The sequence below is a fragment of the Mus caroli genome, unplaced genomic scaffold (assembly GCF_978045245.1).
Source record: "Mus caroli unplaced genomic scaffold, Mus_caroli_1 scaffold_15, whole genome shotgun sequence".
Classification (NCBI taxonomy): Eukaryota; Metazoa; Chordata; class Mammalia; order Rodentia; family Muridae; genus Mus; species Mus caroli.
Genome location: NW_028227270.1, coordinates 14,478,720 through 14,494,936, shown reverse-complemented (window position 1 = coordinate 14,494,936; position 16,217 = coordinate 14,478,720). Strand labels below are relative to the sequence as shown.

The 16,217-nt window shown below is 40.8% G+C and overlaps 1 protein-coding gene across 8 annotated transcripts in view; it reads right to left on the bottom strand.

Annotated features, from left to right (window-relative positions):
- The window catches only part of Kif2a (kinesin family member 2A), a 61,888-nt gene that overhangs the window by 26,306 nt on the left and 19,365 nt on the right, over window positions 1-16,217 (bottom strand). For all 8 annotated transcript variants that reach the window (XM_021180271.3, XM_021180272.3, XM_029468318.2 and 5 more), the window contains 3 exons: window positions 6,776-6,870; window positions 4,974-5,090; window positions 1,918-1,972 (listed from right to left, as the gene is read on the bottom strand). In XM_021180271.3, coding sequence (XP_021035930.1) covers window positions 1,918-1,972; window positions 4,974-5,090; window positions 6,776-6,870 — 267 coding nt within the window. The remainder of the gene's footprint in view (window positions 1-1,917; window positions 1,973-4,973; window positions 5,091-6,775; window positions 6,871-16,217) is intronic.

The window sequence follows — 16,217 nt, the reverse complement described above, 5'->3', positions numbered from 1 at the left end:
AAGAAAAAGACATCCTCATATCAAATCTGATATACAAACTGTACCCTCATGCCAGCCACAATGGCTCATACCTATACCCAGCACTTGGTAGGCTGAGGCAGGACAATCAATACATGGTTGAGACCAGTACAGGTAATAATGAGACCCTGCCTGAAAAATGCAATAAGTGCTAGGAGGTGGTGGCACACACCTTTAAACCCAGCACTCGTGAGGCTGAGGCAGGTGGATCTTGTTGAGTTCGAGGACAGCCAGATCTACAAAGTGAAACAGAAAAGCCCTATCTCAAATGAAAAAACACAATAAAATCAATCAATCAGTCAATCATTTAAATAAATTACATTTAGCAAACTGCCAACCTTTCTACAAATGGTCTTAAAGCTACCAAAAGTAGTCAATCAACTCAATAAATTGACACAACTAAAAGATATTTTTAAAGTAATATTTCCATCAAGAAAAGAGGCAGGCAGATCTGAGTTTGTGGTCAGCATAGATTTCATAAGTTACAAATACTAGTCTTAAAATGCAAACAAAAACTGGTATGATTTTAGCTACAAAACTAAATACCTAAAACCCATCTTAAAATTCCGGAATGTAAACATTCCCTAGAATATACGTGCAATATAAAAGCATTCTCATCTTTAAAATAAATACACAATTCAGATACACAGAAATCAAGTGTAAAAGTCCTTCCGATCTTTCTTACAGCCCATTCTTTTCTCCCCAATATACAAATCCTCAGTAGAGTATCTCCCCACTGTAGATGCCAGAACAATGCAAAAGGGACTTAAATATAAACAGAAAGCTCGGTGAGGTGCTGCACATTGAATAGCAGTACTTTCCAGAGTCACAAAGACCAGGAACTCAGGATCATTCTCCGATGTCCATCAAGTTCAAGACAAACCTGGACTAAAGAGAACCCGTCTCAAACGCACCCAGGCTCAGAATATTTATTTACCAAGTTACATCAATTCTTAAACGATCTGAAGGGTAGTGATGAAAGGGCTTTCTCCTCTCTACTTCTTTCTCTGGTGCTTCCGGCCCGTCTTGTACTACCATCCATGCATACAGAGAGATACAACTGTACTGTAGTTCTGAACTAATGAACAGTAAGAGAAGCTAGTTTTGTCTATGTATCCTGGCTGTGAAACTCCAAGTCAACAATAATTTATGCTCATTTAAACTTTCTTTTAGCCGGGCGTGGTAGCGCACACCTTTAATCCCAGCACTTGGGAGGCAGAGGCAGGCAGATTTCTGAATTCGAGGCCAGCCTGGTCTACAAAGTGAGTTCCAGGACAGCCAGGGCTGTCGAGAAACCGTGTCTCTAAAAAAATAAATAAATAAATAAATAAATAAATAAAATAAAATAAAAATAAAAACTTTCTTTTGCCAACTCCAAAGCTAACCATTAAACTTTCTCAAAGTCTTAGTCAGAAACGATGTTCAAGCCAGTGATAATGAAATCCACCTGTGACACCATCACCACCTGAATCCCTCCTCATTCTTTAATGCCCTGCTCGAGTTTTCAAAATTGAGTAAATTGAATAAACAGTACATATTTTGCTGAGTCTCTAGTCACCACATATTTAAATTGTTTTTGATTTGTTTTATTGAGTCTTGCTTTGTAGCCCTATTAACCTAGAATCCCCTATATAGACTAGATTAGTTTCTAACTTGTAGGGATCTTCCTGCCTCGGTCTCCTGAGTACTCAAATTATAGGCATGCCTCACCGTGAGTAGTTCATATTTCTTAAACTAGAGAAAGATTATTAATACTACTGAGCTATTAGGAAATCAGGAACACCAATGTTAAAATTAGCCATGTACAAATGCCAAGGGTAATAAAGACTTCCGATGTACCTTATCAAAGCCATGCTAAAAAGTCAGGATGACAGCTTAAGGGATAAAGTTTTACTTTACCTCTATTATCTCTTGGGGGAGGGTCATTCTTAATAGCTGCCACAGTCCGCCGGTTCTACAGAAAAAAACAGTATTTACTCATCTTTTACCCCCTCCATTCCTCACCTCGGAATCATCAATCAAGTCTCATCACCTCAGCTACTTTTAATTAAATGAAAGCAAATAGACAATAGTAGCATAAAACCAAATGGAAAAAAAAACTATAAATAATAAAAAATGCTAATTCATCAATAGCCAGTGTCTTTTAGGAGATTTATATATCCAAATTCCTCATACATTAAGGAATATGAGAAAGATTTTGCTCTAAAGACCTTATTCATCTCAGTTTCACACAACTCTACAGAATCATTATTTTCTTAATCCCAAGCTCAGGTCAAATGTAGAAATCCCGTTTAAAGAGTTCCGTGATACAATTTTTCATCATTACTCAGAAATGAACACACCCACACCCATACCCCACAGAGGGTAGGGAGAAAGAGAAGAGGTGGAGGAAGGAAACTTTGTAGTCTTGCTCCTCAGGCTATAGAGATAATCATTGAAGCACACTGGAAGGTCCTCTGATGCTCAGGTTTGATCCTCTACAATCAGAGCAGATGTCAGAAACCATTTTTATTGCGACTGCCATTTCAGAAGAGACTCTGAAGTGAGGCTAAGTAACTATGCCATATTCTCTCTTGTCAAATCTATGTACAGGTTGGGGGATCTCTTATCTGAAAAGCACTGGACCAGAAATGCTCTGCACTTGTTCGCATCTTAGAGTGTTTGTGTATGTGCTCACATGTGTGTCAAGTCAGGTACTTTGGTGATAGGATTCAACTTTAAATGCACATTCATTTATGTTCCATATATACCTTGAATACACAGAGCCTGAAGACTCTGTGTGTGTGTGTGTGTGTGTGTGTGTAACCGAGAAGGGTATCTGGCATCTGACGTCATGTTCTACCTTACTCCTGGAGTCAGGGTTTCTCACTTGAACCTGGAACTAGGCTGACAGCCAGCAAGCCCCAGCAATCCTTCCATCTGCCTCCCATGGAGCTGCAGTTACAAGGGTCACAGCACACAGCAGCTTTTTCTACTTAGTTACATGAACTGAAATCCAATGACAGCAGTGTAAGTGCTCTTACTCGGGGACCTCCAACTTCCCTCAAGATCATTTTGTGTAATATTTCTGACGCAGCTTCATTCTGACTGAAATTCATCACATATGTGGGATTTCTTTTCTGTGATCTAATGTTTATTCTCAAAAAGAAAAAAAAATTGCATTTGGAGGCTGGCAAGATGGCTCAGCAGGTAAAGTCACTTTCTGCACAAGTCAATCCTATCCCCACAAAAAATAGTCAAATGTGGTGGTGTGTTCCTGCAATCCCAACACTCCTACAGCAAGACAGAGAGTCCAGAGCATACAAGGTAGGAGGTGAGAACTAACGACTGACAGTGGTCCTCTGAGTGCCACCTGAATGTCAGGGCATGCACACACCTGTTTTCACACAAAATAATAAATAAAAATTAAAACCATGGATTCTGGAGCACCTTTGATCTCGGATTGAGGGACTGGTGGTAAACGACATCTTTGGATCTAAGGAGGTAATCAGTATTGATTCCTTTATTCAGATCAAGTGTCAAATTACTATGAAACAAACATGGCCAGTTATCCTAAAAAGAATTCATTACAGGTTTCAAAGACTTGACTACTGCAGAGATTAAGGCAACCAACTCATTTCCAATTTATATAGATACTAAGAGTGAATTTACTTAAAAAACAAACACACAGCAAATAATTTAGTTATATTCAATCACACATTCAAATTAGATTAGGTATTATTTGGAGAGTGTTATTATCTCCCAAAGTGGAGCCCAGAAACCAAAATTTTTAAACTTCAGCAAGTAATTTGAAAGGAAAGCAAAGATTAACCACACCCTAAGGCCTGGAGGTATATGAGAGCGCAGTGGTAGGAGGCCAAGGCAAGGGAGAATTATTGGGCTTGAATTTAACATGGACTGGGAAGTGGCAGATAAAACTATGCCAAGACATTAAGGCTCTGAAGCTGTATATGGAAACATTCCATGCATATTAAGGACCTTTCGCAGTAACTCTCACTTTGTTTGTTATACAAACAGAAACGTTGATTTACACTCACATATGTAATTTCAAAACAGAATAGATGGTTAAGTCTCTATAATACATTTGCATGTTTATGCATGTTTTCCTTGTAAAATATGGATTTCCTATACATTGCAAGCCACGTCAAACTCATCTGTGTGTTCCAACACAGTACCTGCACAAGGCAGAATCAGTAGATGCCATTTAATCAAACGTTAAGAAGTCCAGGTTCAACAACTTGGCAGGACTCTCTGGTTTTATTTTCATGCAGTCTACTAACAGGTCAGAGTTTCAAGAGAAGGAAGCAGAGCTGCCTTTAATGGATCTTTACTCTGCAGAGCTACAGCTGCTACGGAGGACGCAGCATTACTCTAAAGTTTCTCCTCAACAACACACAGGTAGGCAAACTACGCTTACCATTTCTCATCATTTTAAAATTAGAAACCAGAATGTTTTTTGTTTTATTTTTGTTTTTTTTCGAGACAGGGTTTCTCTGTGTAGCCCTGGCTGTCCTGAAACTCACTCTGTAGATCAGGCTGGCCTCGAACTCATAAATTCGCCTGCCTCTGCCTCCCAAGTGCTGGGATTAAAGGTGTGCGCCACCACTCCCGGGGAAGCCAGAATATTTATTATTCTTAATAAAAAGCTATCTTGTACGTTTTCATTCAACACTGACAAGAAAATAGCTTTTACTCATCTCTCCAGAGAAGCTATCAATGCCAAAAAAATTCTAATTATTTTATGATCAAGATATTTTATGATCTGATCTAAAGAATGTTCTGAATTGTGAACTGGACAACGTGACTTATGAAGGTACATATGACCTGCACTGATACAAATGGTGGAAAAAACTTTTAAAAAATGAACCAATCAATACTTAGACATACTATACATATTCTTCATCACCTACCAGCCTCAATCAGCACACACACATGTGCACTTGCCCCTAACTAACCTTTACAATTTTGTTAACTTTTGAGGATGACGAGGGTGGAGGTATTTCTGGACTGGGCTCAATGTCTTCATCAGGTACAAGGTCAGGGTTAAGTGAAAAGATGCTTTCCAAGTCAATCTGTGTAAACAAACACATGGACGTTATAGAGCAAATGACCTCACCTACAGTTCTACACACTTGGTAAAGGAGACTGTTCAGAACAATAGTCCACAGAGATTCTATACTTCATTCTAAGAACTGTTAGTAAACCATGACCTTCAAAACTACACAATTGTTACTTATATATAGCAACTTTCAAGTTCTGTGCCCTGAGCTAACGGACAGATGATGTATAGAGAGCAGACATTTCCTTTGAGCTAATTTTTACAATGCATTTAAAAAAAATGTTTTTAATATACAGGTGTTTTGCCTGCGTGAATGTCTGCATACCACATGCATATTTGGTGCCCTAAAACACCAGAAAAGTGTTGAATCCCCCGGGACTATTTACAGATGGCTGTGAACCACCATGCTGGGGCTGGAAATTAAACCAGGGTTCTCCATTAGTCTCACCCATTGATCATCTCTCCAATTTCTATTTGAAAGCTCTTAAAGGAGAGAATATCTACATCATATAAAATTAATGGTTTTGAGGATGTGGAGAAAGAGGAACACTCCTCCATTGTTGGTGGAATTGCAAGCTTGTACAACCACTCTGGAAATCAGTCTGGCGGTTTCTCAGAAAATTGGACATGGTACTACCAGAGGATCCCGCAATACCTCTCCTGGGCATATATCCAGAAGATGTTCCAACTAGTAAGAAAGAAACATGCTCCACTATGTTCATAGCAGCCTTATTTATAGTAGCCAGAAGCTGGAAAGAACCCAGATGTCCCTCAACAGAGGAATGGATACAGAAAATGTGGTACAATTACACAATGGAGTACTACTCAGCTATTAAAAAGAATGAATTTATGAAATTCCTAGGCAAATGGTTGGACCTGGAGGGCATTATCCTGAGTGAGGTAACCCAATCACAAAAGAACTCACATGATATGTACTCACTGATAAGTGGATATTAGCCCAAAACTTAGGATACCCAAGATATAAGATACAATTTGCTAAACGCATGAAACTCAAGAAGAATGAAGACCAAAGTGTGGACACTTTGCCCCTTCTTAGAATTGGGAACAAAACACCCATGGAAGGAGTTACAGAGACAAAGTTTGGAGCTGAGACAAAAGGATGGACCATCTAGAGACTGCCATATCCAGGGATCCATCCCATAATCAGCCTCCAAACGCTGACACCATTGCATACACTAGCAAGATTGTGCTGATAGGACCCTGATATAGCTGTCTCTAGTGAGACTACGCCAAGGCCTAGCAAACACATAAGTGGATGCTTACAGTCAGCTATTAGATGGATCACAGGGCCCCCAATGGAGGAGCTAGAGAAAGTACCCAAGGAACTAAAGGGGTCTGCAACCCTATAGGTAGAACAACATTATGAACTAACCAGTACCCCAGAGCTCTTGATTCTAGCTGCATATGTATCAAAAGGTGGCCTAGTTGGCCATCTCTGGAAAGAGAGGCCTATTGGACTTGCAAACTTTATATGCCCCAGTACAGGGAACGCCAGGGCCAAAAAGTGGGAGTGGGTTGGTAGGGGGGTAGGGGGGAGGGTATGGGGGACTTTTGGGATAGCATTGGAAATGTAAATGAGGAAAATACCTAATAAAAATTTTTAAAAAAATTAATGGCTTTATGTTTCATTTGTATTCAGAACCTTGACTAGAAATGATGTTTACTTAGCAACCGTACCTCTTTGCCTTTCGTATCTCCATTTTCTATCCACTCAACAGTTACACTTTCATTATCTTCATTTAAAGATGTTACCATTGCTTGGTGTATTCGGCCTAAGTAGGAAAAAACATATTTTAAAAGCAATAAATGATAGCATTCTTAAGATATGGTTAACTACATACAACTTAGCAATGTGCATACACACATATATGCACATAACATAGTCATGTGTGTATGATCTTACCATCCTTACAAGGAATTTTTACAAAAATAAACTTTGTCCATTAGGTTCATAACATCAAGTCCAGAAACTTAGAATATTTGTTAAGAACAAAGTCTCCCTGAAAAATGGTCACATTGACAGCTAACTAAACCTTTATGCACATCTGTTGGAATCTACTTCTACAGAAGATCAGCTGAAACAACTAGCCTTGTGGGACTGAGCAATGACTAGGTTCTTGGACTTCCAATTCACAGTTGACCATTGTTGGGGAGTTGGATTACAGACTGTAAGTCATCATAATAAACTCCTTCAATATAGAGATTCCATATGGTTGGTGACTCTAGAGAACTAATACAGCAACTGATACACTGATCAAGACAGGGGATTTGAATTTACTATGCAGCTGAGTATGACTCTGAATATCTGATCTCCAGTTTCCCTGTTGTGCTTCTTAAGTGCTAGGATTACAGAAATATGCAAACCACATTTGTTTTTTGTTATTTTTTAAACACACACACACAAACTGCTGCTTACACCACACACACACACACATACACACACACACACACAAGCTAGGCTATTAATTTTATCAGTTCCACAGACAGCATGATTTAGATACTCCTTTATTAAGTGTAATTAAGGGTTATAGAGAAAGAACACCAGTTAAGAGCACTTGCAGCACCCGTAGCAGGTGGCTCCAAACTGTAACTCTAACTCCAGACAATCTAACAAACTTTGTAAGTACTCATGTGTGTGTGAGTGACACACACACACTAAAAAGAGTAAACACAACAAATTGCCTTCCACTTAGGTTTCCAACCACAAGACTTTATTCTTCTCTATGGTCAATACTAAGCATTAATTTTAATTCTACTACTTGGTTGTAGATATCGATGTCTTGTTACAACTCTGGTTCACTCAGTGAGTCATACACACAGAAAGACATAGAAACAAGGGGGAGGTGACTTGTTGGGAAGAATAATTTAACAGTAGAGGAGGATGACAGCAAAGTAGAAGGGATGTGTAAGAGAATGAGCAAAATTCACTGCATGAATGTATGAAGCTACCAAAAGACAAAACCAGCCACAGACAGATTTGCATCACTGTATGATATGACTGCACTACTCTCTCAACTCGTCTCCGTTTCTGACCGTTTTGCCCTCCATTCTGTTCTCCACACATCAACCACCATGATTTTGGTTTAAACTTAATTATAGCTGAGTATAGCAGTGCATGTTTGTAGTATCAGCACTAGGGAAACTGACACACAAGGATTACTGCAAGTCTGAGAACAGCCTGAGCTCCAGGCCAGATGGGAACTTATTTCAAAACAAAACAAAACAAAACAAAAAATAAACAGGAAGGCTGGAGCACTTGCTGTACAAGCTGAAGAACCTGAGTTCAAATCCCTAGAACTCATAAAAAGCAAAGTATGGTCATGTACCTGTGAACCTAACACTGCTGGCCATGGAGCGGTAGCAGGCTTGCTGGATCTAAGCTCAGGTCCAGGCCCAGAGACCCTGTCTCTGGGGAATAAAGTGGAGGGAGGGTGAAATCATCTCCACTTTCTTTACACTACCAAATAAATAACCAATTCTACTGGGTGCCATACACACATACACAAATTCTCACACACGCACATATGCACAGAGTCACATTTTTGCTCAAAAATCTTTCAACAGTGCCCATTCTGAGTAAAGGACAAAAATGTTAGTCTATCAATTAACTACTAAAACAGCATCTTACTGTTGCCCTGGCTGGCCTGGGACTTGCTATGCAGACCAGGTGGGCCTCAAACTCAGTTTATCTTCTTGCCTCTGCCTCCCAAGTGCTGGTATTAAAGGCATGCACCATCATGCCCAGCCAATACTCTTTTAATAACTACCTCCCCCTTAAAAAACTATCTGATCTTATAACTTCTAACTTCATTTATCCCTTACTAGAGTGACTACTGACTGATCTCATCTCAGACAATACTGTCTCTATTATCTCTCCTCTGAAAAATGCTAAGTGAAGGACTTAAACGTCAGCGGTGTGAAAACAACTGACTAGTCGTTGCCATTTTCTCCCAGTGGTCACTAGAGAGGAAGCAGGGCTCCCAGATGGACAGAGACAATCACTATGAAATAATGGGGAGAACCAAAACAGACAAGTTGGGAAAGAATGGTTGGAGGAGATAGCTCAGCATGTTAAGGCACTTGCCACCAAGTCTGATGCCCTGAGCTCGTGAGCTTGATTCCTGGGACCCACATGATAGAAGGAAAGACGCAACTCCCACAAGTTGCCTCCCCCAAACACAAATATACTAAATGCAATTTTTTTTTAATCTTCATTTCAATCAGAGGAAATGAGGTAAATAACTAGAGAAGGATGCATCAACTGGGTCCTCTGAGAGACAGTAAGAAAAGATTAGACGAGATTTACTGTAACATTAAGAGGAAGAGAAAGACTGGCATGGAAAGCCATGTTGGAAATCTGACACCTGTGAAGCCAAGGTTGTTGACATGATGCAGCAGCATCAAGCAGAGGAAGCCTCAGACCTCCCCACAGAGCAAACAGGACTGTGCTCAATGCAGTAAGGGGCTTCACACTAGAGGAGTCCTGCCCTGGGTTAAACAGGCACACTAGCTACCTATGCCATGTGTATTAGGCAGGGTTCTCTAGAGTCACAGAACTTATGGATAGTCTGTATATAGTAAAGGAATTTATTGATGACTTAGTCTGCAGTTCAACTCCCAACAATGGTTCAGTAGTAGCTGTGAATGGAAGTCCAAGAATCTAGCAGCTACTCAGTCCCACAAGGCAAGCGGGCGATGACCTTGAACTCGGAGATCCCCTGTCTTAATCTTCTGAAATCCATGGCCACTATGGCTCAAGATCTCCATACCAAGATCCAGATCAGAAACTTCTATCTCCCAGCCTCCAGAATAGGGTCACTGGTGAGCCTTCAAATTCTGGATTGTAGTTCATTCCAAATATAGTCAAGTTGACAACCAGGAATAGCCACTACACCATGTTTCCCAAGAAATGTTCAGTACTCAGCCAAAAGATAAGGACTGTGGAGCTTCTGATAAGCTCAGGTCATCAGTTAACTGTTCTCCTGCAATGGAAGAAGGTCTTCCTTAGGGATGCCAAAGCAGTGTGCCTACGACATCTAACAAGATCATGAAAACAGAAAATGAGTTGAACCGGAAGTGACAATGGGGAATGGTCTCAAGAGTGACATGAGAAGTCATCCCGGGGGAAACCTAGTCGCCATCAGCCTGGGAGGATCTATCACTGCTTTATCCAACCTGAGTACAGGCTGACCCAACAGCTACCCTGGCCCATACCATCTCTGGTAATCTCATAAAGTAATAACCATTAATCACAGTAACAAGTTTTGGGAAAGGTAAGAGACATTGTCAGTGTTCCATCAACAGCAAGAAAGGAGACAACCTGGGCCCCAGGAAAGTCTGTCTGGATACTAGATACCCTGATGAAAACACCCCCCCTGATGGGCACAGTGGCACTCAGAGATCAGAGGCAGGAAGACTACAACTGAGACATAGAGCAAGTTCCGGGTTCGTCTGAACTGTATGTATGTAGCAAGAACTTGTCTCAGAGCAAGATAACAAAGAACAACCAGCAGGAAGTGGAGAGGCTATGGTAGGGGCAGAGGAGTATGAATGACTGGGTCTGTAAAATTACGCCGTGATGAACACAACTGAAAATGGAATACACGTGCCAATAAAAATATTCCTACTGCTTACCATTCCTACTGCACCATTTCCACATTCCAAGTTTTAAGAGGGGCTTCTACACTAATAACTAGGTGTGATGAGATATAAAGCAAAATATGAAGTATTCATACAATAAATCACAGTGGCAAAGTCTTGAACCTCTAGAAACAGCCTACACAGATTGGCAATAAAGAGAAAATAAAGAAAATCAAGAACACCCAGCATGAGCTGGTTTCAAGTCATTGGGACATCTGAAACCCCAATTGCCGAGGCAGAGATGCAGAAAGCCTTAAAATACGAAACAGCCAGGTGGGGACTAGAGAGATGGATGGCTCTGCACCCATATGGTGGTTTACAACCATCTGGAACTCCCGTTCCAGGGGTGCACACCAGGCATGCAAGTTGCCCTCAGACATACATGCAGGCAAAGTACGCATTAAAAAATTTTAAATGCATAAATCTAGTTTAAAACAAAACCAACCAGATCTACCAGCTAACACTAAACTCTAGAGAAAGTAAAATGTAGCAAGATGAGGTGATATTTGCTTTTTGCCACATGACCAGATTAACTGGAAACCATGCAATCTGAAGCTTTCATCATTTTTACCAACGCATACCTCTAAGAACAAACTTTTTTATAATTATCTTTTTTGTATAAATTTTTTCACCAGACTGAGATCACTTAAGACGGTTTCTTATATTTTCTTCAGAAGTATAACACACCCGTTCATATTCATGTCCTAAATCTCTGGGTACTTGGTGTATATGGTAACCAACTTCCTTTTCTGTCCTTATGAAAACCAACTTGTTCAGCACTATTTCCTATAAAGCACTTTCTCGGGCTATCTGCAACACTACTTCCTCATAGTTGAAGCACACAAGCATGACTTGACTTCCTTATCTTTGAATCCAAGGTACACAGTTTATATGCTCAGGCCATATGAGCAGCACTGTTAGAAGGTATGGCCCTGTCTTAGTAGGTGCGGCCTTGTTGGAATAGGTGTCACTGTGGGTGTGGACTTTAAGACCCTCATCCTAGCTGCCTGGAAGCCAGTATTCTGCTAGCAGTCTTCAGATGAAGATGTAGAACTCTCAGCTCTGCTTGTACCATGCCTGCTTGGATGCTGCCAAGCTCCAGCCTTGATGATAATGGATTGAACCTCTGACCCTGTAAATCAACCCCAATTAAATGTTGTCCTTACAAGAGTTTCCTTGATTATAGTGTCTCTTCACAGCAGTAAAACCCTAACTAAGACAACTGTCATGAGAGCTTTACTTTACTCTAAAATAGTCTCTCCCAACTAACTCCTCTTAAGAGTTTGTCTTGGCCTTTTTGCTTGCTTGTATAGTTTTCCCATTCCAAAAAGTAAATTAATAATATCAAACTATTACAGAATCTGGTTGTAAATGAACTGAATATTATTTTGGACATAGGTCAACAATCCTTTCTCACAGCAACTGTATTAAAATTTGGTATCAGTTACCCTGGCCTCCTAAAGTCATTTAAAATGCTTTATTACATTTTATTTGTGTTTATGCATGTAAATCCACACATGCCACAACACCCATGTGGAGTGAGAGGACAACTTGCAGGAGCCTGTTTTCTGCTTCTACCATGTAGATCTCAGAGATCAAACTCAGCTGTAAGTTGTGGCAGCAGACACCTTTACCCACTGAGGCATCTCAGAAACTCTCAGAATGACTTATAATGGCTGATCTCTTTCCTAGCCTCTGGATTTAAATGGGCTTGGTAGGTGATGGTAGGAAATCAAGAGGTTCAAGGTCATCCTTGACTATAGCCAAGTTAGAAGTCAAGCCTCTATGTAACACCCAATCTCCAAACAAAACCTAGAATTAAAAAATAAAAAGCCGCCAGGCGTGGTGGCACATGCCTTTAATCCCAGACAGATGCAGGAGGATTTCTGAGTTCGAGGCCAGCCTGGTCTACAAAGTGAGTTCCAGGACAGCCAGGGCTATACAGAGAAACCCTGACATAGAAACATTTCTTAAATTATCAATGCTCGGCAATTCTTTGGATAGTCTGTTTATGAGTTCTAAAAGTATGACGACGACTAAAGAGATAAAAGTAACAAATAATTGGTATGGATTTCCCAGTGCACAGGAGACGAATACCTTGACTTTTCAGCATTCGATCTCTTGGACTGCTTCCCTTGAGAAAAAAATTCTACAAACTTAGCCAGGAAAAACAAATCTGGAGCAACTTTCAATCAAATCAGTTATTCAATGAATTTAGATTTAGGTCAATTTTTACTTAGAAAAGACCTGCATTTAGAGATGTCAAAGCAATTAACTTTGTTTTGTTTTTCAAGACAGGATTTCCCTGTGTAGTCCTATCTGTTCTGTAGTGTAGGTAAGCCTCAAACTCAAGAGATTTGCCTGCCTCTGCTTCCCAAGTGCCGGGATTAAAGGGTGTACCACCAAGTTTGGCAAAGAAATTAACATTTTAAATAAAAGTATACAAGAAAAGCTGCATCAATATAATCTACAGATTGTTGGGTGTATGTGCATTCATTTTTAAAGCTAAATATCAATGATGTCATGTATGTGTGTGTGTTCATTTTTAAGGCTAAATGACAATGGGGTTACTCAGGAAGCATCCACCTTGTTTTTGTCTCTCACTGGGGCCTGGGGCTGTTATGCTAGGCCAGCAAGCTCCAAGGATCTGCCTAGCTCTGCCTTCCCAAAGCTGGGATTGCAAGCACGAGCTTTTTATGTGGCTGCTGAGGACTTACTTAAATACCAACACAGTAATCACTTTACTAAATGAGCCATCTTGCCAGCCCCTACTCTTTTATTTAATCCCACCCTTACTATATTCATTGCAAAGAACCTGAATGTACTGTGTCCATCACCACAATGCCAAATTAATTTCTAAACCAAATACAAAAGGGGCTTTCTAATCATACTGTTAACGCTGGCAAGAAATGTCAAAAAGAAAATAGAGAATTCAAAGTTCAGAAATTTTTCAGCTTAGGTACATGAAGCATCTACAAGTATAGTTGAGCTAAACTTATTAGCTCCACAAAAGCAGGAAGCTGAATACTAATCATTAGGACAGTGGGTGCTGTAGTCTAAATATAAAATGGTCCCCAACCCTGTCCAGGGACCTCTTACCTTACCTTCCCCTCCTGCCTCACACCTTGTCTTTAGTTAAGTCCCTTTGCCCCACATCATCCCTCCCTGTCATAATATTCTGTCTTACAGAAGCAACAAGGCCTGGTGACCATGGACTGAAACTTTCAAACAGTTAACAACAACAACAAAAAAACATCTTTCATTATCTCAAGTATTTTGTCACAGTGACACAAAGCTGGCTGCCACTCTTTTTCCATCTAAACTTCACGTGAGAGTCCTGAGAGCTATGCAATCACAGCAGCAGGACTCCAGCAGGGGCCTAAAGTACCCAAGAGCAGTTCAGGCCACAACTCTCAAGAGCATAGGCCAAATCCTTGGTGCTGTCTCCTGTGCAAGCTCTGCAGGTGTGTAGACAACATAAGCACAATGATGACTGCAATCACCTAAATTTCAAATGAAAAGCCACTTGAGAGCCCAGGCAGGACAGGACTCTAAGGAGAGCCTGTGTTGTGTGAGGACAGCACCTACTAGACCTATGGAAGAGGAATCAGTACTATCTAGACCCTCTGAAAAAGTAGGGCTACCAGCAGCATCCAACACCTGAGAAAGCTGCGGGTAACACCAACAATAGCACCGAGAGCAGATGGGTCTTATCCCGGTGCTTTGGGAGCTTTGAAAATGGTTTCCTTGTTGATTTGGGGCTATTTTCCCTTTGACTTGCCCACTGTTCTATCTTGCGAGTGGAGAACTTGTTTGACTTTCTGGCTCAGAGTTGGAAGGACTAACTACTGAGATGGGATGGGATTACTGTCCTTGTGTGTGTGTATGTATGTATGTATGTATGTATGTATAAGGGGCAGTGAGTAGTCAGGTGTAGAACGCTACCATCTGAATGTGGTTTGTCTTCTCACCCCCCAAGCCCATACTGAGGCTTACTTCTTCAGGCAAAGCATTCAGAGGTCGGGGTCTAGTGGAAGGCATCCGGGCCCCAAGAAGGGATATGGGGTGCTAATAAATAACTGATACCATCTGTAGGAACTCCCCTTCTCACTTAACCTGCTACTGGAACTGATTATTAAGCAAGTTCAGCTTCGAACTTTCTTGTCCCCACTTTCCCTTCATGCATAAAGTAGTATAGCCCAACAGAACCTGGGCAGATGAGTCTACACAATCTTGGTCTTTCACGCCTCCAGAAATGTGAATAAAATAGACCTGATTTTTAGTCAATTCTGTGGTCTTGGTTATTGTATAGTAAGAGTGAATATTCAAGTGAAACTTTTTCTAGCAAGGTATACAGGTCCTTAATGCATTTTTTCAAAGCCTCTAGCACACTTATTTACCACCTTGTTTGGCTTAGTGTTGAATGAGCACTAAAACATTTAAAAAATGTTGGGAGAAAATACAGGTATTGAGCAGAAAGCAATAATAAAAACACTGCATAGAAATCTAATTTGAGCTTATTTACTGCTCATTGTGTGGCTGGTTTTATGTCAACTTGACACAAGTGAGAGTTAACTGAAAGGATGGAATCTCAATTGAGAAAATGCCTCCCTAAGATCCTGCTGTAGGGCATTTTCTTAATTAGTGGCTGATGGATGAAGGCTCAATTTGTGGTTTGCTCTGGTGGTGTTTGTATTTTAATTCTGCTTCCTCAAGTGGGGCTGCCCCCAGGAGGAGTGGCTCACCTACACAGGTGAACCTTCACCTCATCCTAACTAATCAAATACAGGCTAGAACCTGTGATTGGGCAGTAGAAGGGAAAGGTGGGGCTGGAGGTCTTACAGAGTGGAAAAAGGGACGGGAAAGGACTAAGGAAGAAAAGGTGGAAGGAAGATGGGACAGAATCACATGGCCCGGAAAAGCCGCAAGTTACAAGGGACCTCATAGCTGGTGACAGATTAGTGTGGAGGTAGATCTGCCTAACTTAAGTGTACAGCTTATAAATATAATAATTGCGTTGTATGTTCTTTACACGGGCTTATTGGGGTTGCATAGTTACTAGAATAGGCTCAGCCCATTTTGAGTGGTGCTATCCCCTGGGCTGGTGGTCCTTGCTTCTACCAGAAAAAAAGGCTGAACATGGTATGGGGAGCAAGCCAATAAGCAACACCCTCCATGGCCTCTGCACCAGCTCCTGCCTCCAGGCTCCTGCCCTGTTTGAGTTCCTGTCCTGACTTCCTTCAGTGACAGACTACAATGTTGTGGTAGAAGCCAAATAAATCCTTTCCTCCCTAACTTGCTTTTGGTCATGGTGTGTGTCATCACAGCAATAGTAACCCTAAGATATTCACTGACCAAGCATGACGACAGTATTGTTTATACACAAGAGACTGACTCACTGCATCACCTACACTGCTGAAGCTAGTCGGAATTTGGGTTGATGATTAATACACAAAATTTTCTTCCCTTTTAAATAACT